The sequence below is a fragment of the Scyliorhinus torazame genome, chromosome 3, assembly GCF_047496885.1.
Source record: "Scyliorhinus torazame isolate Kashiwa2021f chromosome 3, sScyTor2.1, whole genome shotgun sequence".
NCBI classification, from domain to species: Eukaryota; Metazoa; Chordata; class Chondrichthyes; order Carcharhiniformes; family Scyliorhinidae; genus Scyliorhinus; species Scyliorhinus torazame.
Genome location: NC_092709.1, coordinates 216,012,051 through 216,034,325, shown reverse-complemented (window position 1 = coordinate 216,034,325; position 22,275 = coordinate 216,012,051). Strand labels below are relative to the sequence as shown.

The following is a 22,275-nucleotide window of genomic DNA, read 5'->3' as shown; positions in this document are numbered from 1 at the left end:
TTGGGGGCCTATAGTACAACCCCAATAAAGTTACCATCCCCTTCTTATTTCTTAGTTCCACCCACAAAGCCTCGCTGGATGATCCCAGAGTTATTTCTTCTTTGACGGGGCAGCACGGTAGCACAGTGGTTAGCATTGCTGCCTCACGGTGCCAAAGTCCCAGGTTTGATCCTGGCTCTCGGTCACTGTCCGTGTGGAGTTTGCGCATTCTCCCCGTGTTTGCGTGGGTTTCATCCCCATAACCCAAAGATGTGCAGGCTAGACGGATTGGCGACGCTAAATTGCTCCTTAATTGGAAAAAAATGAATTGGATTCTCTAAATTTAAAACAAAAGAAAAAAATGTCTTCTTTGACTACTGCCTTGATGCTACCCTTAATCAAAAGTGCAACTCCCCCTCCTCTCTTTCCTCCACCTCTGTCCAGCCTAATGCACCTGTACCCTGGAACATTAAGCTGCCAGTCCTGTCCCTCCCTTAGCCATGTTTCAGTTATGGCTGGAATATCCCAATGCCACGTACCTATCCATGCCCTGAGTTCATCAGCCTTACCTGGAATCCCTCTGGCATTGAAATAGATGCAATTTCATCCAACAGGTTTTCCTTGATGTGTTTGAGCACTAAATCTCTCGGCAGTGAAGTGGTGTAAGAATGCTTGTGGAGGATAGAGCAATCCAGCCTGCAATTTCCCGATTCCATGCATATGCTTTACTCCTTAAGTAATGGTGAGCACTCACCATTATTCTTATCTCAAATTCCAGATCAATATCTCCCATCAAAGCTACACTACCTTTGCTGCATACTTTGCCGTATCTTCATATTTATACATTCTCCCACCACATCACAGCTGTCAGGAGATTCGTAGTCTTGCATCCTTTGCTATTCAACCATGATGTTTCCAACTGCCTGACCACCCTTACAGAAATCCGTTCCTTTAGAATGTTACTATTCCTCCTCCTTTCCCAATTTTCTTGTCCATTTTAAACTTCCTTAGCCTGGAATATTTAATTCTCAATAATGCCCAGCTTGTAGTAAGGTCCCTGTTCTGACTATTACACCATAGCCCTCAAGATGAATTTGTGCTTCGAACTAATTTTTAAATTTATTTTCTTACCTACACTTATGCACAGAATTTTTATTTGAGTAATTGTCCCCACCCTGCTCTATGTCGTGTCTTTTCCTCCCACAATTAATGACTCAATGTAGACTTTCCACTCTGAGCCCCTCTTACACAATCAGGTTACATCTTTTCCACTTCCCTGTCCCACAAAATCTTGATTGCTGTCCTATCTGTGTTGACCTCCCTTTTGACATTTATAATGGTGTCCAGTAATATCAAAATGATTATTTTAAATGCAATTATTAATTTTTTATATTTGCAAGTTTTAATATTATAAAAACAATAAAGATTGCACATTTAACAATATTGGTTTCTAATTCTCCTCACTGCTATTATCTTTAAATAAAATTGAATAGAAATTGAAACTTCTGCAGACAATGGGCGGGATTCTCAGTTGCCCAACGCTGAAATCGGACACAGATCGGGTAGAGAATGGCTCCCGATGCCAAAATCGCGGCAGGCGCCAATTTGACACCGGGTTGCAATGCAGGTATGGAGATACTGAAGGTAGCAGTAGAGGAGTCGTAGTCCTTGCACTTGTCCAACAGGTTCAAGGGGCAGGATTCTCCCTTCTGGGGACTAAGACCCCACGCCGGGGTATTAGTTTGAGAAAAAAGAAATAGCAAGGGAAAGATGACACTGGTGGGAGTAGTTTACAGGTCCACGAATAGTAGCTATAAATGTAGCTAACCCTAACCAAGAAATAATGGGGGCTTGTAGGAAAGGCACTGCAAACATCTTCATATAGATCGATGAATCAAATTTGCAAGGTAACCTTGAGAATAAGTTCAGAAAATATATTTGGGATAGTTCTTGGAATAGTATGTTCCAGAATCCACCAGGGAACCGGCTATTTTAGACCTGGCAAAATGTAACGCCTCAGGATGAATAAATGACCTCACAGTAACGGATCCTCTAGGCAAGAGTGATTATAACATGACTGAATTTCACATTCAATTTGAGGGTGAGAAACATCGGTCTGAAACCAGTGTGTTAAATTAAAATAAAGGCAATTCCCAAGGTATGAGGACAGAGTAGGGCAACGTGGACTGGGGAAATAAAGATGATGATGATGATAATGATAATGATAATGATAATGATAATGATAATAATAATGATAATAATAATGATAATAATAATCGCTTATTGTCACAAGTAGGCTTCAATGAAATTACTGTGAAAAGCCCCTCGTCGCCACATTCCAGCGCCTGTTTGGGGAGGCCGATACGAGAATTGAACCCACGCTGCTGGCCTTGTTCTGCATTACAAGCCAGCTGTTTAATCCACTGTGCTAAACCAGCCCCAGATTAGACAGTAGAGAAGCAATGGCAGACACTTAATGAGAAATTTCTATAACTTTTAACAAAGAAAGACTCCATGAGAAAGATGTTCCATCCATGAATAACTAAGGAAGCTTTTCTTTTATTCATTAATGGAATGTGGATGTCGCTGGTTGGGCCAGCATTTACTGCCCATCCCTAATTGCCCTTGAACTGAGGTCAGAGGGCATTTACGAATCACATGTAGGCCAGACTAGGTAAGGATGGCAGAGTTCCTTCCCTAAAGGACATAAGTGAACCAGATGGGATTTTACAACATGCAACCATGGTTCTATGGTCATCATTAGACTTGTAATTCCAAATTTTTATTGAATCCAAATTTCACCATCTGCCTTGGTGGGATTTGAACTGTGGTCCCCAATTACCTTTTTCCAAATTATCAGGGAATGTTTGTCAGCAACTATAAGCCTATGCAGGTTTTAATCTCCCACTCTCATCTCTTTTTCAAAAGGTTCACTCATATAACATATTCATACAAAGTTAAAATCTTGTATATCCTGAATGGAATTAGAATATTTAAAGGACATCTTAATTTTATTTTACATTAGGTAAATTTTATCTAGTCTGTGACTTGGGGCGGGATTCTCTGACCCCCCCGCCGGGTCGGAAAATCGCCGGGGGCTGGCGTGACTCCCGCCCCCGCAGTGTCCCGAAGTCTCCACCACCAGAGATTCGGCAGGGGCGGGAATCGCGGCGCGCCGGTCGGCGGGGGCAGGAATCGCGCCACGCCGGTCGGCGGGCCCACCCCCGCCGATTCTCCGGCCCGGATGGGCCGAAGTCCCACTGCTGGAATGCCTGTCCCGCCAGCGTGGATTAAACCACCTTTTGAACGGCGGGACAAGGCGGCGCGGGCGGGCTCCGGGGTCCTAGGGCGATCTGGCCCTGGGAGGTGCCCTCACGGTGGCCTGGCTCGCAATCGGGGCCCACCGATCCGCGGGCGGGCCTGTGCCGTGGGGGAACACTTTTTTCTTCCGCCTTCGCCATGGTCTTCACTAAGGCGGAGGCGGAAGAGACCCACTCCCCAGCGCATGCACGGGGATGACGTCAGCAATCGCTGACGCTCCCGCGCATGCGCGGACCCGCGTCGCCCAGCGAAGATCTTTCGGCCCCGGCTGGCGTGGCGACAAAGGCCTTTCCCGCCAGCCGGTGGAGCGGAAACCGCTCCGGCGCGGGCCTAGCCCCTCAAGGTGAGGGTTTGGCCCCTAAAGTTGCAGAGACTTCCGCACCTTTGGGGCGGCCCGACGCCGGAGTGGTTCCCGCCACTCCATCACGCCGGGACCCCCCGCCCCGCCGGGTAGGGGAGAATCCCACCCCTGATCGCTAAACATTTTTCAACTGATCATGAAATAAAGAAAAACATTAAATTCTGCAAAGACAAAGGGTGAAGTTAGTTGACAGCAGCAATGCAAATGGGATGGTAGCAAATCGGTACCAGATTTTTCACCATGCCAAATTGGTAGCAGATTTTTCACCATGCCAGTTTTAATTTTCTATTGACTTCGAAAATATTGCCAAGACTTTTCATTTCAAAGCAAGTAAAAGTGACTGTCTCTGCTGCCACTAGCTCCGGGGAAATATACAGGGGGCCTGGTGGTACAGTTGCCGGTCAGGTTGTGGAATCAGTTGCAGTGATACTACTTTGGAGGGGATGTCGGTGTTGACACCACTGTGTGGGAACCATAGGTTTAAACTGGAGCAGATGGATGGGGTGTGGGAAGTGGAGGGAAGCAGGATTTGTGAGGGCAACGAACTTGTACTTGGAAGGGAAGTTTACAGGTCTAGAGGAGTTGCGGGAAAGGTTTGAGTTGCCAAGGGGGAGTGAATTTGGATATATGCTGGTGAGGGACTTTGTGCGAAAGGAATGGCGGATGTTTCCCAGGTTGCTGGAGTACACATTATTGGAGCAACTGCTGTTCATGGATGAGTTGGGAGAGGGTAGGATTGGGGATATATATGGGTGGTTGGGGGGGCAGGACGCGCAGGTGGTGAGTCAAGAACAAATGGGAGGAGGAGTTGGGAGTGGGGAATAGGCTGGGGATTGTGGTGCAAGGCGATGTGTAGAGTGAATTCAACCTCCTCCTGTGCAAGGATGAACTTAATTCAGTTCAAGGTGGTGCGCAAGTTACATATGACCCGGACGAGGATGAATTCTTCCACGGGGTGGCCGATGATTGTGATAAGTGTGGGCGTGGGCCGGCGAATCACGCGCACATGTTCCGGTTTGAGAGAAGCTGGAAAGATACTGGGAAGCGGTGTTCGGGACACTGTCCAAGACTGTGGGGGTAGAGGTCAGGCCGGACCCAATGGTGGTGCTCTTTGGGTATCAGAAGTGCCGGAGCTGCTGGAGGGGATCAGGGCTGATTTTGTGGCCTTCGCCTCTCTAATTGCCAGGCGAAGAATCTTGCTAAATTGGAGGTTGGATACGCCGCCGGGGGGGCGGCCTGGTTGGGGGATTTGTACAATATTCTCCGGTTGGAAAAGATTACATTTGAGTTGAGGGGGTCAGTGGAGGGCTTCGAGACACGGTAAGGGTTGTTCATGACAATGTTTGAGGAACTGTCGGTTGCGGGGAGGGAGGGGGGGGGGGGGGGGGGGGGGGGGTTGTGGAGTGCGTTTTTATATATGTTGCTGTTTGGTTTACACATATTTGGAATGAAATACATTTAATTTCACCATCTGCCTTAGTGGGATTTGGACTGGAGTCCCCGATTCCTTTTTCAAAATTATCAGGGAATGTTTGTCAGCAACTTTAAGGCTATGCAGATTTTAATCTCCCACTCTCATCTCTTTTTCAAAAGGTTCACTCATATAACATATTCATACAAAGTTAAAATCTTGTATATCCTGAATGGAATTAGAATATTTAAAGGACATCTTAATTTTATTTTACATTAGGTAAATTTTATCTAGTCTGTGACCTGGGGCGGGATTCTCCGACCCCCCGCCGGGTCGGAGAATCGCCGGGGGATGGCGTGAATCCCGCCCCCGCCGTGTCCCAAAGTCTCCGCCACCAGAGATTCGGCGGGGGCAGGAATCGCGCTGCACCGGTCGGCGGGCCCACCCCCGCCGATTCTCCGGCCCGCGATGGGCCAAAGTCCCGCTGCTGGAATGCCTGTCCTGCCAGAGTGGATTAAACCATCTTTTGAACGGCGGGACAAGCGGCGCGGGCAGGCTCCGGGGTCCTGGGGGGGGGGGGGGGGGGGGGGGCGATCTGGCCCTGGGAGGTGCCCCCACGGTGGCCTGGCTCGCAATCGGGTATGCTGCTAATGAAATACATTTTTAAAAAACTATAAGTGACAGTGAGACTCGGAAAAAAGTCTCCAAAAAATGTATGAACTAATACTTTGTGAAGTTAAGTGGAAAGGAAGCAGTGAAAGCCTTGCCATCTGTTCGCTACAACTGCGTATCAAAATGCTGGTGTAGACTAATTTCACACCACTAAGTTTTTCAGCAGAAATACTGCATTTAGTTCTAGCCATTGCATTCTTGAATGGGTATTAGAGTAATGAAAAATGTAAACCACATACTCTTTACAAATTGAGGTGAAAGTTTTGAAAAAATACTTTAAAAGTGTACACTTTACGAAAAGAAAAAGGCAGGGGAGAATCTAATAGAGGTTTTGAAAATTATGCAAGATTTCTAAGACCATAAGACCATAAGACATAGGAGCAGAATAGACCACTAGGCCCATCAAGTCTCCTCCGCAGAGCTGCCAACCTTTCCCAACAGAAATCAGTATTCCAGATACCAAAAATCGGTATTTTGGCAGTAAAATCCAGATTTTCATTTCAAAGGAAATTTGCCCACCAATCTGAAGTTCAGCTTTACATCTTTATTGCAAAAATCTAAAACACAAATGGAAAATGCAAATCCAATGCTTCATACATGCACATCGTCATGAGTGGGTGTTTTCAAATTAAGTATCAAACATGCAGTAAATTTAAGAATGAAAAATGTGAACAAAGAATATGCCTTTTTTTTGAAGTTCAAAATTGTCCTGACGTTTGATTAACTTGATTGAATTCTTACAAGAAACTGTACATAGAAAAAAGGAATCCAGTGCATTTCTTTCTTTCAAAAAATATTTTCATGAAGTAGCACTAACAGATTTGATGTTCAAATTAGGGTTTACGATAGTAAAGGGATGATTAAATAGATGCATGATGATTCAGGTTTACTTTTCAGCATTTTTCTTTCATGCTCACAGCAAATAGCAGTTTCCGCAAGTAAAACAAGGATTTATGAACTGAATCCTGCTGAAACTCAATAATGTGCAATGTATTATCAGCTGCACTCCATCAGTATAGAAAGAAGGAAGTAGAGTTAAAATTTCAGATCAATGACCTTTCAACAATTTTGAAATGTTAACTCTGCTTTTCTCCCCATTGATGCTGCCTGACCTGAGTATTTCCGGCACTTTCTTTTCTTTAAATACATAGCAGTGCTCTACAATAATCACTGATAGATCTAGTGTTGAGTCTACTTACTGTAGTCCACCTTCCCTCAACGTGATTTTTTTCTCCCAATAAATCCCAGGCACCTCGATGCCTCAGACCCCGCGAAGGTCAGGATCACCTTTGCGCATCTCGCACATGAGGCATCGAGGTGTGTATTGGTTTCCTTGACGACAGCGCCCTGTGCAGAGGCCCCACCCCCTCTCCTCTCCTCCCCGCACACTAACAGACAAACATGCGCTGTTATGAGGCATCAATCCATTCAATCCATACAGAACATGCTGAATACAGGCAGCATACCCATAAGCATACGAAAAAAGGCCCTTTATATAAAATCCTTTATATAGAGACCCTTTATAAGAATGGGACAGAGCAGATGGGCGAACCCTTTATAAAGTATAAAATTAAATGAATCAATGATGAGAGTAATGCTGTTGATATGGTGTACATGGACTTCCAACGGCGTTTGATACAGTGGCACACAGCAGACTTGTGAACAAAGTTATAGCTCATAAAATAAAAGGGGCAGTAGCAACATGGATATGGAAGTGGCCAAGTGACATAGTGATTAATGAATGTTTTTTGGGCTGGAGGAAGGTTTGTAGTGGAGTTCACCAGAGGTCAGTGTTTTTGGACATTTGCATTCCATATGTATATAATGACCTAGATCTTGGTGTACATGGTACAATTTCAAAATCTTCAGATGTGACAAAACTTTGATTTATTGTCACATGTACCGAAGTACAGTGAAAACTATTTTTCTGCGGCCAAGGGAAGGTACACAGTACATACATAGTAGAAAAAAAAAGCGACAGAGTACTAATCGACATAATGCTTTGTTTAATGAAGGAGTGTGTGCATGTGTATGAGAGAGAGAGAGAGAGAGAGAGAGAGAGAGAGATAGGGGATGGGCAGTGAGAACAATTCTTATAAATCCACAAAATTACACGATACAAAGCCTTTTAAGGATATATTTTTTGTTGTAATCAAAACCGGTCACCATTTAAACTTGAAATTCAAAAACCATTTTCTTCAGTCAATTAAGATGACATAAAACTGGGTTTCAAATAGATAGTGTAAATTACATACCACTAAGAACTCCTTCTTGTCCACCATTTTGTTTCCATCAGTATCAAACATGTTGAAAGCGATTTTAAAACCTGCATGAGGTTCTGCAACATATTTTCAAAATACCAATACATTAGTTGTAAAAGAGACAACAGATAAATACAAAATGTTTCAGTGCCTTGTCCTTTTTGTATCCTATAAATCAACCAATGAGCCAACATTTTAATTGAGAGTGTTTAAAATATTAAATAGGCATTTATGGTTGTGTCAGCAACTTATATTTATTTCACACATTTAACATCGTAAAATGTCCCGATGTCACAATAGCGATATCAAGGAATTAATGTATATTACTATCAATTCATAAGAGACTAGGATAAATAATTACAGGTAACAATCGTTAAAAGAGAATTAAATTAAAAGGCAAATCGTAGAGCCAGTAATGTAAAAGCAAGATTTTTTTATGGTTAAGTTTATGACATTAAAATCTACCAACAGGAAGCAAGATCAAAAAGACAGAGAAACAATGTTGGTAAGTATGGGACCAAACTACTTTATCCTTCATATCCTTTGCTTTATACTAACTTCCCGCTTCATTGACGATATTTTATCTATACGGAGGCCTGGATTTTCTGCCGCACAGCCCATGCCCCCACCCCTGCAACAGTTTTTTCGCAGCAGAGATGGCTCACCATTGGCTGGTGAATGAATCTTCTGGTCCCACCTACATCAATGACCATTTACTTTGCTCAGTACCTACACCGCTGGGGAATCTGCCACAGGGTGTTACCTTCGGCAGGACCGGTCAATTATGGCCAGAATGTTTTCTTTCTTGAGCTTCCAGTGCTTAAAATTATATTAAATTGTTGAGAAATATTACCAACTAAGCATAAAAGAACACGCGGCACCATTTATGTAGTGTCTTTAATAGGTGAAAATATCCCAAGTTGCTTTCATGCAAAGCGGTTCTGCATCAACTTTTCCTTACTGCCAATGGGAAATACATGGGTGAGAATAAAATGAGTAAGTACTCCATGTAATAATAATTCTTTTTAAAAATAAATTTAGAGTACCTAATTCATTTTTTTTTCCAATTAAGGGGCAATTTAGCGTGGCCAATCCACCTACTCTGCACATCTTTTGGGTTGTGGGGCGAAACCCACGCAAACACGGGGAGAATGTGCAAACTCCACACGGACGGTGACCCAGAGCCGGGATCGAACCTGGAACCTCAGCGCCGTGAGGCAGCAATGCTAACCACTGTGTCACCGTGCTGCCCCTCCATTTAATAATAATAACAGTTCCTGATGAATTAATTGAATTGCATAGCAATCTGGAACAAAAGGACAGGTAAGAACTCTTCAGAAAATAAAAAAATAGCCCAGTATAGAACTGGCTAAAGCAAAGGATAAGACAAAACACATCCCAAAATGGAATGGAACAAACTGGAATGCAGATGATTAAGATTTGAAATTCTGTCGTTCAGATTTGAAGGATTCTAAATCCCTGGAGTAAAACAAGGATTGAAGTTTTCAGAGATTGGTTGAAACAATGTAGCAGATCAAAGATGGAAGAGTTGGGTGGCGACTCCTTGACGTGCACCTATTTTTCTGTTCACTTTGATTTGTTTTGTGGTTCCTATTACTTTCTTTTCTCAGTTTTAACAAAGGTCTCCACTTGAAACTTTAACCATTTTTTGCCTTTTCAGGCTTGGCATATCTAATGTACTTTTCTGTTACTGCAAGTTTGAAATTTGGCTAATATTTGACAGAACTTTTTAATGTATAAAAATTAGATAATTACTGTAATAATGGTGATGCAATTAAAAATTAAAGTTGCGAATGGCTTATTTTTGTACTTCAATTCACAATTTATTGTTGACACTTTAACAACGATTAGAAACATGCAGCTGTGAAAATTGCTAATATACTGTTAACTTATGCTCATTGGCAAAATGGTAACATGTAGGATTCTTAGTTAAGATTATTAAACATGCTAGTTTCAGACTCACTTGTTAGTATGCACAAAAGAAACAAATATTCTGTGTAGGCAATCAGACCTAAAAGGGGAGAAAGTGGCACTTTTGATTATTTTGCAATAGGGAAAAAAAAATCAACTGCAGGTTAGTTAGCAAAAGAAAGAGAATGTTTCAAGTATCACTATTCATCACAACTTTTCTGGAGTAAATTATCTGCACACTATCTCCCAATGTTTTTTAGTATTGTACTGACGATATAGCATTGTAAATCAAAATGCTCCAAATCAAGGTTTTTATCCTTTGGGAATGGTCTCCTGTTTATACGAAAACTGATGATGATAAAGTGATTTGTTGAAGTTAAATGGTCTGCTGCCTTACAACTTGTTGCTTGTGTTCCCTAAAGCACAAAGAAATGGAGAACAAATATAATTGGCCTTTTAAGTTGTTGCAAACTCAAATAAAATTGAGATACCTGTGACATTCACCTCCAGATAAGGTACTTCTTGGATTTTGATAAGAGGATGTAAAACACCCTTAGGTAATCACTCAATTAATGTGAATACTTTTTTATTTTGTTTTTATTTGTTTTTCAAAGAGATTGTCATCTAACAAAGAGAAGAACATCTGTCGGGCAACAAGTATCTAAACATGAAGTAAACTATCTACCTGTCTCTGAAAGCATTCTGCCCTTTGTTATAGTAGATTGTGACCTATGCTTAGATAGTTTTGGTTGACTGCATCGAGTGTTATGGGAGAAAGACTTTGAAATGGTCACAAAAAAAAAAAGAGGGACTTCCAGCAAGACTACAAAGATGACAGAAAGGTCACTGTGGAGGTACCTTGAGAAAAATTAAATAGAAGATGAGTACATAGATTGAATTTGTTTAAAAAAAGGGTGAAAAGTATTACTCTTGCAGAATTTTAATACCAGAATCAAGCTATTACACAAAAATATAAAAAGTGGCCGAACAATTCCAGAGTTCCTGCTCCTCCACTGCTGGAATTGTGGAAGATCACTGGCCACTAGCTCTGCAGGACATCAATCCTGTTCCAAATCAAGAGGATAGGGATATTTAAACACTGGGGCAGGCAGCCCATGACCACAGAGGCATTGCAGAGGCACTCAACCTGATGAGATCCTGAAATGTTAGACAAGAATCTTACTAGTCTAATGGAGGGAGGGTCTTAAAGGAAGTGGCAAAGATAGTGGAGGCATTGGTTATAATATTCCAAAATTCCCTGGATTCTGGAAAGGTTCCGGTGAATTGGAAAATGGTCAATATAATGCCCCTGTTCAAAAAGGGAGAAAGGCAGAAAGTAGAAAAATATAGACCAGTTAGTTTAACATCTGTCATTGAGAAATTGTTGGAATCCATTATCAAGGAAGTAGTAGCGGAACATTTGGAAAATCAAAACGCAATCCACCAGAGTCAGCATGGTTTTATGAACGGTAAATCATGTTTGACTAACTTGCAAGAGTTCTTTGAAGATGTAACAAGCAAAATGGACAAGGGGATCCTGAAGATGCAGCATATTCCAGAAGGCAGTTGATAAGGTACTGCACAAGATATGATCCCATAGGGTTGGGGGTAATATATTAGCTTGGATAGAGGATTGGCTAACCAGCAGAGAGTGGGGATAAATTGGTCTTTTTCTGGTCAGTAAGATGGAACTAGAAGTGTGCCACCGGGTTTGGTCCTCGGGCTCCAACTATTTACAATCTGTATCAATGATTTGGATGCAGAGAGAGAATGTGCTGTAGCCAAATTTGCAAATGACACTAAAATGTTATGTTATTTCTTCTCCACATAGCTCCTGAGATCTGCCTACCTTAGATACTGGGCTGAGTTGGTATGGAGGGTGTAAGGGCAAAGGGTTGGTGGGTGGGACATGGACTGACATGATTTGGCACTAAGTTGGCTCAGGGACTATAAGGAGCCATGAGTATGGGGCATGGGGAGTGTGTTTGGGATGAGGCCTAGAGGACCTGATATTTAACAAATCAATTGGGACAAAATCTGGACGGGGAGGGAGGGGGTGCCTGAACACTCACGGTCCACCGTGCCAACCCTTGGACCACGTGGTCCAGTTGCAGGGGCAAGCCCAGCCCTCCTGCTCCACCGACCACGCTTAACTCCCAATAGCCGTGAAGGCCTCTGCTGCATGGCTGAAGGCCATGGCTAATGGGGAATTGATAATCGTAGTTATGGTTGGCTATAAGGCCAACGTAGTCAGCTGCAGGTCCTGCGGGAGAATGGACATGTGATCAGTGGGAGGGATGGCTCAGTCTGTATGGCATTAACAACTCACGTTTGACTGGTCATCTGTGAGGATTGTTGCCCTTTTTAGCCTTAGTTTATTAGCTCTGATTATGTCACCTTTGCTCACGAGTCGCCAGGTATCTTTCTGATACCGCCACAGGGTTCAAGCTCAAGTTATGATTAATAAGTCAGCACACCGCTTAGTAAGATTGAAATCAACGGTCATTTATCATATACAACAATTAATGCTTACACAATAATCCTACTATCTATATCGAAACCTACCACTACTGGCCAATACTTAACTTTAGGAAGGGCCCACCAGGTCAGGGAAACGAATGGCTTATCGAATTGGATCTGGCCCGCGGGATTCAAAAGGCTGATACGGGTCGATGGCTAGGAATCTCTATCTGGTAGCGATCGCTGGAGTCAAACTTACGGTTCTTTGCTGAAGGTTCTTGCGAAGGCTGCGAGCAGGTGAAGAAGGGAGAGAGAGAGCGAGATCTGAACTTGGCCCCTCACTTTATAGGGCCCAGGGGCTTCCCGCCTCTCGGGGCGGCCCTTGACCCTGAGTCCCAAGTGATTGGACTTGTTCCCAATCACTGGGTTCGATATGTCCAATAACGGGGCGATTCCTCGATCGGGGGGTGATCGTTCACCTGTCTTTGTTTCGGCCACTGCAGGCGCCGACAGGTCTGGCCCGGCATTCAATTGCTAATATGTTGCAATTGTTCCCAGGGATAGCCGATTAAACTGCAGATGTCTGGGTTGACGTGCTGCTAATAGTCTTGAGTATCGATCTGGGCCGACTTCCCCAGAGCCGAATACGCTATTCTGTCTGCTGCTGTCCGTTTATGTCCTGTTGGCTGCTTTTCCCATCAGCCTTTTCGGTTAGCTATTTTAATTCGGGTTTTGGCCAAATTAATAGGGTATCAGCCATTTTAGGTGGCTACAGGATCCTTGGCTCTGTGGCTGCGCCGACCTCTACAGTGGTCACTAATCTGTCCTTGAACACCCCTGAAAACTCCACCCCTGCATGTTCCTCAAAGAGGGTGAGGACTCTGAGATGACTCACCCCCCACTGCGCTTCCGTGAACTAGCCCACCCAGCTAGCCTGGCATCCCCCACCCATGGTTCCTAACATGCTACCTCCCACTGATTCCCCTCCCCCCAGCCCCCGCTCAAACATCTTACGAGTGCAAACAAACAACCCCACCCCAAGTCCAATCGAAGAGATCAACCCCCCCATCTTCCAGCAGAGAACAAAAACAAACCTGAAGCCAGAAAAATGGCCCCAAACGCAAATTAAAAGCATCATCAAAGCATCTCCACCAACGTTCAAAGTCCACCTCCCAGTCCACTGTCTCTGACAAACTCTATCGCCTCCTCCGCTGTCCCAAAGTACAGCTCCCGGCCTTCATAGGTCACCCACAGACAGACCGGGTACAGCAACTCAAACTTCACCTCCTTCTTCTAGAGGGCCGCTCATTCCCCTGGGGTTTCCTCATTAACGCCCTATACGCTCGATCCACCTCCAAAGGCTGTGCGAATGCACCCTCTCCGAGCAGCTTCTTCAGCAACCTCCCCACATATGCACCAGCGTCAGCTCCTTCACTCCCCTCTGGCAGGCCCACAATCCTGATATTTTGCCTGCGCGACCGGTTTTCCAGGTCTTCAACATTCTCCTGGAGCTGCCTCTGCTGTATCTCGCATCAACCCCATCTCCGCTGCCATCGAGGCAAACTGCTCCTCGTGTTCCCCCACCACCTCCTCCATCTTCTGGATTGCCTGACCCTGGGCCGCCAGCTTAGTCTCCACGCAATCGACCACTGCCTTAAATCGAATCCACCGCCCAGGACAGGTCTTGCAGACTCTCTTTGCGTTGCTGGGTGAACTGCTCATTCAAGAAGCCCATCAGCTGCTCTGTTGACCACTGAACTGGCAGGGCTGCTCCCTTCCCCTCCGCCATCTCCACATGAATTGCAGGCACCGCACCAACTCTTACAGTCTGATTCCCTCTTTTGTGACTGCCTGGCCCTCAGCTCCATACACCAATCCATTCCACTCACTCACCTGCACTCTTTTTGCCTCCTCACATCCACCCATTAACCGTGGAAAAGGTCCGAAACAACCGCCACGAGCAGGAGCTACCAAATGTGCAACCACTCACACCATGGCCGCCACTGGAAGTCCTCCTCCAGTATTTTATATCCCCGTCCCAACCGTCTGTTCCTCTATGCCCAACCAAACATGCTTCCCTTTGCCACACCACTGGCAGCAGGGTGTTCTTGAGGCCGCATGCGTCATGCTGTATAAATCTTTCGGATTCCCTCCCTTTTGAAAACCTCCTCAAAACCCAACATTCTGGAGGTTTTTGGTTACCTTCCTGCTTCCCATTTCCTTGTCTGTTTTCCTATACACATACCTGTGAAGCATGTTGGGACTGTTTTTACATTCAGTGCTATACAAATTAAAGCTGTTGATATGGAAATAAGTACTTATTGTAGTAATCTAAAATTTGTTGATAATGCCAAGCTGTGTAGATAGGTGTCCAGTAGAAGAGAGATTGATGGACTGATTTAATGAGAATTGGATCAACTCAATACACTCAGACTAATGAATTGGCAGCAGTTCTTAACATATATGTATGTTTTCTCAGTTTCCGTGCAGTGTGGCTGGTGGCATCAGTATAATGATTACATGTTTATCGCTGACTTCACAAAAATAATTTTGTGTTGGGGTTCTTAATTGTGAAATGGTTTCATAGGAAAGTAAGATAGAACATGATTCTGACATTTATAATGTTCATAGAAGTGTGACGTTAAAACATAAGCAGGCTATGAACAAATTCCACTGGGGTACATTTTTGAGAGAAAAAAATGAACATGGTTGTGTAACCAGAAACAAATGTATTACCATATTTTCTTATGAAAAATGGTGTACAATCATCAAAACGTACTCTCTAACCATTCTCACATGGGATTAAAATGATTCTGATTTAGTTCATGTCTGTTTCAAGAAAGTGTGTGCAGGTTCAGTCTCCCGGCTATCCGAACACTAGCGTTGTCTGAAAAATGGACATTTTCTTAAACTACTCTGCGTGAATTTGAATTATCATAAAATGAGAAAAATAACTTAACGGCTTCCAAGGCTAGGTGCTACATTGGCGAGGTGGTGCATCGACTAGTTATCAGCTTCGTAAATCTGTCTTTCCCTCACACTCGAGTGGTCTGATCCTTCCTACCTGGTTCAAACCAAAGCGCTCAACCTGAAAACTGGTATGAACCGAAATCCGGTATGGATTCGGTTCAGAGGTTGCCGGTTTTGAGATTCTATATCTGTACCATATTGCCGCTTATTAACCTAAAATTATAAGTGATCTTTATATTCAATATCCCCTTCAGCTGGCCCACCATTCAATTAGGTCATGCTTTATCTGCACCTTAACTCTATTTTCCTACTTTTTAGACGTCTACGGCTCAGAAAGAGGCCATTTGGCCTATCATTTCGACGCTGGTCAACAAAGATCTGACTACACTATTCCATTTTCCAGCGCTTGACTCATAGTCTTGGCTGCTATGGCAGTATAAGTGAATAAAAACGTCTATCTTATATGTTGGTTTACAGGTGCAACAGGTGATTAAGAAGGCAAATGGAATTTTGTCCTTCATTGCTAGAGGGATGGAGTTTGAGACGAGGGAGGTTATGCTGCAATTGTATTCGATGTTAGTGAGGCCACACCTGGAGTATTGTGTTCAATTTTGGTCTCCTTACTTGAGAAAGGACGTACTGGCACTGGAGTGTGTGCAGAGGAGATTCACTAGGTTAATCCCAGAGCTGAAGGGGTTGGATTACGAGGAGAGGTTGAGTAGACTGGGACTGTACTCGTTGGAATTTAGAAGGATGAGGGGGGATCTTATAGAAACATATAAAATTATGAAGGGAATAGATAGGATAGATGCGGGCAGGTTGTTTCCACTGGCGGGTGAGTGCAGAGCTAGGGGGCATAGCCTCAAAATAAGGGGAAGTAGATTTAGGACTGAGTTTAGGAGGAACTTCTTCACCCAAAGGGTTGTGAATCTATGAAATTCCTTGCCCAGTGAAGCAGTAGAGGCTCCTTCCTTAAATGTTTTTAAGATAAAGATAGATAATTTCTTTGAAGAATAAAGGGATTAAGGGTTATGGTGTTCGGGCCGGAAAGTGGAGCTGAGTCCACAAAAGATCAGCCATGATCTCATTGAATGGTGGAGCAGGCTCGAGGGGCCATATGGCCTACTCCTGCTTCTAGTTCTTATGTTATGAAAGTTTCTGACTCAACCAGCCTTCCGTTCTTTAATAAGGACATGGGGAGTCCTACCGGGTTCCTTCGGATTGGTGGCTTACTGGCTGACCTTATATACACTGGGTAATCCTATGACAGCACATACAAACCCACAAACTCCACCACCTCGAAGAATGAGAGCATCAGGTGTATGGAAATACCATCACCTGCAAGTTCCCCTCCAAGCTACACACCATTCTGACGTGGAAATACATCACCATTTCTTCACTGTCTTTGGATCAAATCCTGGAACTCCCTCCCTGACAGCACCATGGGTGTACCCAAACCAGATGGACGGCAATAGTTCAAGAAGGAGGCTCACCATCACATACTCAAGGACATTTGAGAATGGGCAACAAACACTGGCCTAGCCAGCAAAGCCCACATCTTGTGAAAGAACAAAAATGTAAAGTTTTCATAGAAATTATGAAGTTTTTAATATATTGTTAATATCCTATGGGATTACACACCGGCATTAAGATCAATGAAGTGATTTACATAAAGGAGGATTTTTAAAGGACAGAGAGATAACTGTATTAAGATTGGGGAGGATTGAGAAGAGGAGACTAAGAGGGAGGGAAGAAGAGGAAGATCGAAGGGAGGGGAGGAGAGAATGGGGAGATTAGGGGAGGGGTTCCCATTTAAAATTTGCTCACTTTCTTCTTAGATTTACTTTGATTGGTATTTGCAGTTAATTGCGGATGATACGACTATGGTGGGCCGTATCTCAAACAACGACGAATCATACTACAGGAGAGACATAAATCACTTGGTTACATGGTGTACCGAAAACAACCGCTCTCTAAATGTTGGAAAGACCAAGGAACTGATCATCGACTTCAGGAAGCTTAGCCCGATACACACTCCCGTCTGCATCAATGGCTCCGAAGTGGAGATGGTCGATAGCGTTACATTCCTGGGGGTCACCATCCCCAACAGTCTGTCCTGGTTCACTCACGTTGATGCAACAGTCAAGAAAGCCCAACAACATTTCTACTTCCTACGGAAGCTAAAGATCTTTAGCATATCTGCATCGACTCTCACCAACTTCTACAGATGTGCAATGGAGAGCATTCTATCCGGCTGCATCACAGCCTGGTATGGCAACTGCTCGGTCCAAGATCACAAGAAACTGCAGAGTGTGGTGAACTCAGTCCAGTGCATCACACAAGCTTGTCACCCCCACGTATACACCTCCCGCTGCCTCTGGCAGGCAGACAGCATTATCAGAGACCCTTCCCATCCAGGCATTGCCTTCTTCCAGACCCTTCCATCAGGCAAAAGGTACATAAGCCTGAAGACCCGCACATCCAGACAAAGGAACAGCTTCTTCCCCACAGCTACAAGACTCCTCAACGACTTCTCCTCGGACTGATCGGTTGCCTGTAAGAACACTATTCACAACGCCCTATGCTGCTCTTGCTCATGTATTTGCTTTGTTTGGCCCCTTGTTCCGCACTGTAACCAATCACAGTTTGTCGATGTACCATTTGTCGATGTTCTCTGCTGATTATTCTTTTGTCTACTATGTACGTACTGTGTACATTCCCTTGGCCGCAGAAAAATACTTTTCACTGTACTTCGGTACATGTGACAATAAATCAAATCAAATCAAAATGACAATTTGAGAAGCAGAAAAATAATGTTGGTCGGACTTCGGAATTTCTATGCAATACATGATGAATAAACTTCACCATTCACATTACAGTGCAATTAACATGACAAGTTTACCAGCAGCAAGAATGTTGTCAACTGACAGACTTGTAAATAAATTGGGACTGTTGATATAGCTGTACAAAGGTAGTGTCCGCTACACTTTATTTCCATTATATTATCTCAGCATGTTTGGGAGATAAGACAACAGATAAGATTCCACTTCAGCATTTTCCTCTGCTAAATAATAACTGATCTTAAAAAGGAATTCACAATATTGTTTCTTGAAATAGATCAGATAGCTTCTATAGTAAATACAGTCTTGCAGTGGTTTCTAGCAGGATTACACAGGAACCTGCAGGATTCAAATCCAAAATTCTTCCCCCTCCAGTCAAGTCTATGACAATACCACCTTCTGTTAAAGTTCTCTCCAGGAATAAGCAATGTTTATATTACAAAAATACTTAATACCTACTGAATTACAAAGTGTTGCTGTGTTTCTTTGCGAATGCCTTCAAATTCTAGTTCAAATAATTGACACTGAGAAAGGCAAAAGTTCAAATAGATGTTGTTAACAGAAAAATTCCACAGCAACACCTCACAAAAAGCTTTCTTGCATACACTGTAACTCAATGCTACTCTAACAGTTAATTCTATTCACAATGATCTGTAGTAAGAACATAAAATTGTCTTGCTAGCCAGGGACCTCAAATCGTCTTAGACATTCTCGAGGGCCTTCACAAGCCCTTCTAAAGATGAGCATTGTTTGACGGCTAGCATAATGCCTTTGTGAGTGACTTTGCTTTGGTTTGAAACTCAACACCGGGATTAACAGGTTTCAACCCAGTTCTGGTGCTCAGTTTCAGTTCCAACATCGGTATTTGGTCTGAGTGTGGAAAAGTACCTACATCACAGGTATTCAGAGTGTAGGAATTAACTCCTCAAAGCTCAAATGACAGCTTTATCCATCAACAATGAGCAACATTCTCGAAATGTAAGGTTTTTAAAATCGCATAAACTCCTACCAACAAACGGCATGAAAAATCAGTGATTTCAGCACTTTTTCAGAAACATTTAATTTTTCAAATTTAATATTTAGATAAAACTATCCGCACGCGAATTGTGAACATTATCAATGTATTAAAACTTTTTTTTAAAACACCAAATTACATCAACTTCCCTTTGAAAACTAAGTATTGTTAATAGAAATAGGAAACATATAGTAGTGGGAAGGTGAAGCACATCTGAAGTGCACAAGAATGAAAAAAACATTGTATGATCCTCTTAAAATTTACTGCTGCATACCAAGGCTTTCATACCACATTTTAGCAGAAACTGCATTTTAGATCCTTTAATTACTATCCCCAAACTACAGCAAGGCTCTCTGTATTTTGGAATACAGAATACAAACCAGTTTCATTCAAATATACACACAATGTTTCAAAGCATTTTTATCCTTTTCTAACTTTCCATGAATTTCTATACTGTCCCATCTGGAATAATTTTTTTAAAATTTTCAAAACTATTCAAAGTAATGCTTACAGAAGTAAATATACATAATAGCCTTATGCCACTGGCCACATTTCCTTTTAAAGAATGGACTGTAAAATTAATTGTTAAGTGAAAATCTCTTGGTCTCGATATACTTTGGTCTTGACATGCGGTATCTATACAAGGCTTCTCTTTTCCACTCTTCTGAGCTCAGTCCCTTGGCAAGTGAAACCCTTAAAATATGCTTTCATTACCCCTGAAACAACTACTCCAACACTCTGTTTGCTGCCATACATGCTACATAGACTCCAATTTGCCCATAACGCCACTCCCTTTTCCCCAATTAAGTTCTGCTCACCCATTACTCCAGTCTTCAATGACTAACATTCACTACCCATCCCTTTAATGCCTCATCTTTAAGCCCTCCATGGCTTTGTAGCCACGTAAAATGGCTGCTTCCTATTAATTTGGCCAAACCCGATTTAAAATGGCTAACCGAAAAGGCTGATGGGAAAAGCAGGCAACAGGACACAAACGGACAGCTGCAGGCAGAATATCATATTCGGCTCTGGGGAAGTCGGCCCAGATCGATACTCAGGACTATTAACAGCCCATCAACCCAGGCATCTGCAGTTATACTCAGGACTATTAGCAGCCCATCAACCCAGACATCTGCAGTTTAATCGGCGACCCCAGGAACAATTGCAACATATTAGCAATTGAATACTGGGCCAGACCTGTCGGCGCCTGCAGTGGCCGAAACAAAGGCAGGTGAACGACCACCCCCCGATCGGGGAATCGCCTCGCAATTGGACGTATCGAACCCAGTGATTGGGAACAAGTCCAATCACTTGGGACTCAGGGTCAAGGGCCACCCCGAGAGGCGGGAAGCCCCCGGGCCCTACAAAGTGAGGGGCCAAGTTCAGATCTTTCTCTCTCTCCCTTCTTCGCCTGCTGCAAGAACATCAATCAGCAACTGTAAGTTTGAATCCAGCGATCGCTATCTGATAAAGACTCCTAGCCATCGACCTGTATCAGCCTTTTGAATCCCGCGGGCCAGATCCGATTCGATAAGCCATTCGTTTCCCTGACCTGGTGGGCTCTTCCTAAAGTTAAGTATTGGCCAGTAGTGATAGGTTTCTATATAGATAGTAGGATTATTGTGTAAACATTACTTGTTGTATATAATAAATGACCGTTGATTTCAATCTTACTAAGCGGTGTGCTGACTTATTAATCATAACTTGAGCTTGAACCACGTGGCGGTATCAGAAAGATACCTGGCGACTCATGAGCAAAGATGACATAATCAGAGCTAATAAACCAAGGCTAAAAGAGCAACAGCTTCACCTCATCCTAACTCCACATCCTCTATTACATCTTGATCCCTTGGAGTTCTAGGTTTCTACAATACTGGCTTCTTGCACATCTTTTCTCTTATCCTTTCACTTCACCTTGCAATCATTGGGCGCACCTGTCGGGAATGTTTATCTTACACCACTCTACCTCTTCAGCTCTCTTTCCTCTTTTAAAAACCACTGAATCATAACACCAGTATTGGCTACAAAAGGAGCCTTCTCCACGTAAGTCATGGGTTCACAATGATTGATATTGTTATGGGCGAGGCGTTTTCAGAACCCCAAAATGTATCATGGAGTTCAACCAATCTCCCCCTTTAATGTATTTGTTGCTTTTCCCAGCACATGGCTTGTTCCCTAGGAGTGGGATTACAATTATGGACACGTGGGTTTTTAAACACAAAACAATGTTTATTCCATGAACTCAACTTAACATCTTAAATAAACATTGGATCTGTTAACACCCCTTACTTCAAAGATAACTCAGAAAATATTGCAACAGTAAATAATTCCTCAAAATGTTCCTTCAAACTTCCAAGAGACTTAACACCTTTAAACAGAATCACAACAGGTTAAAGGCTTCACTATTATGAGTTTAAATCATCCAAATGATCCAGAGATCATAGTCTTTCATGGCAGAGATCCAGCTCACTGCAAACACAGACACTCCCAAAGCTCTTTTCCTCCAAACTGCAGCTCTCTGGAAACACACAGACACACACAAGCTCTTCTTCAAACTGCAAAACTTCAAAATGGCTGATCTAAAGCCCAGCTCCACCCACTCCCTGACATCACTGTTTTCTTAAAGGTACATTGATTAAACATCCATGTCTTAAAGGTGCTCTCACATGACAATATAAAGTTGTGTCAATTTCTCAAAATAATTTCACTCACCTCTATCATGCAAAGTTCGAAAGAGTCTTGAAGATCCTTTCCATACTGGAGGAGTTTCTGCAAGCATGTTGTCCAATTCCTGCAACACCAGTATTTTAAGTGAGAAAAATGCCATCTCAATAAATTTTTCCTTTTTTGTTTGGAAAATATTTTTATTGGAATTTTTGCATTTAAAATCAAAACTTTGCAAAGCAACATAAAAACAGTACTAATAGCCAAAATGCTAACAAACCATCATAAGTATCACAAGCTGCCAGCTTGTCTGTGACAGTAGTCCCAGTACTATCATTTCCAACATTGTTTACATTAATGTGTACCTATAGTTGTTGCAGATGGGGGTC

At 43.1% G+C, this 22,275-nt stretch overlaps 1 protein-coding gene across 7 annotated transcripts in view; it reads right to left on the bottom strand.

The window, feature by feature from the left end:
• The window catches only part of micu3a (mitochondrial calcium uptake family, member 3a), a 223,157-nt gene that overhangs the window by 125,651 nt on the left and 75,231 nt on the right, over nucleotides 1-22,275 (bottom strand). For 6 of the 7 annotated variants that reach the window (XM_072496841.1, XM_072496846.1, XM_072496843.1 and 3 more), the window contains exons 4-6: nucleotides 21,935-22,013; nucleotides 9,990-10,037; nucleotides 8,000-8,082 (exon numbers count right to left, since the gene is read on the bottom strand). In XM_072496841.1, coding sequence (XP_072352942.1) covers nucleotides 8,000-8,082; nucleotides 9,990-10,037; nucleotides 21,935-22,013 — 210 coding nt within the window. The remainder of the gene's footprint in view (nucleotides 1-7,999; nucleotides 8,083-9,989; nucleotides 10,038-21,934; nucleotides 22,014-22,275) is intronic. The other variant, XM_072496845.1, reaches the window with a different exon arrangement.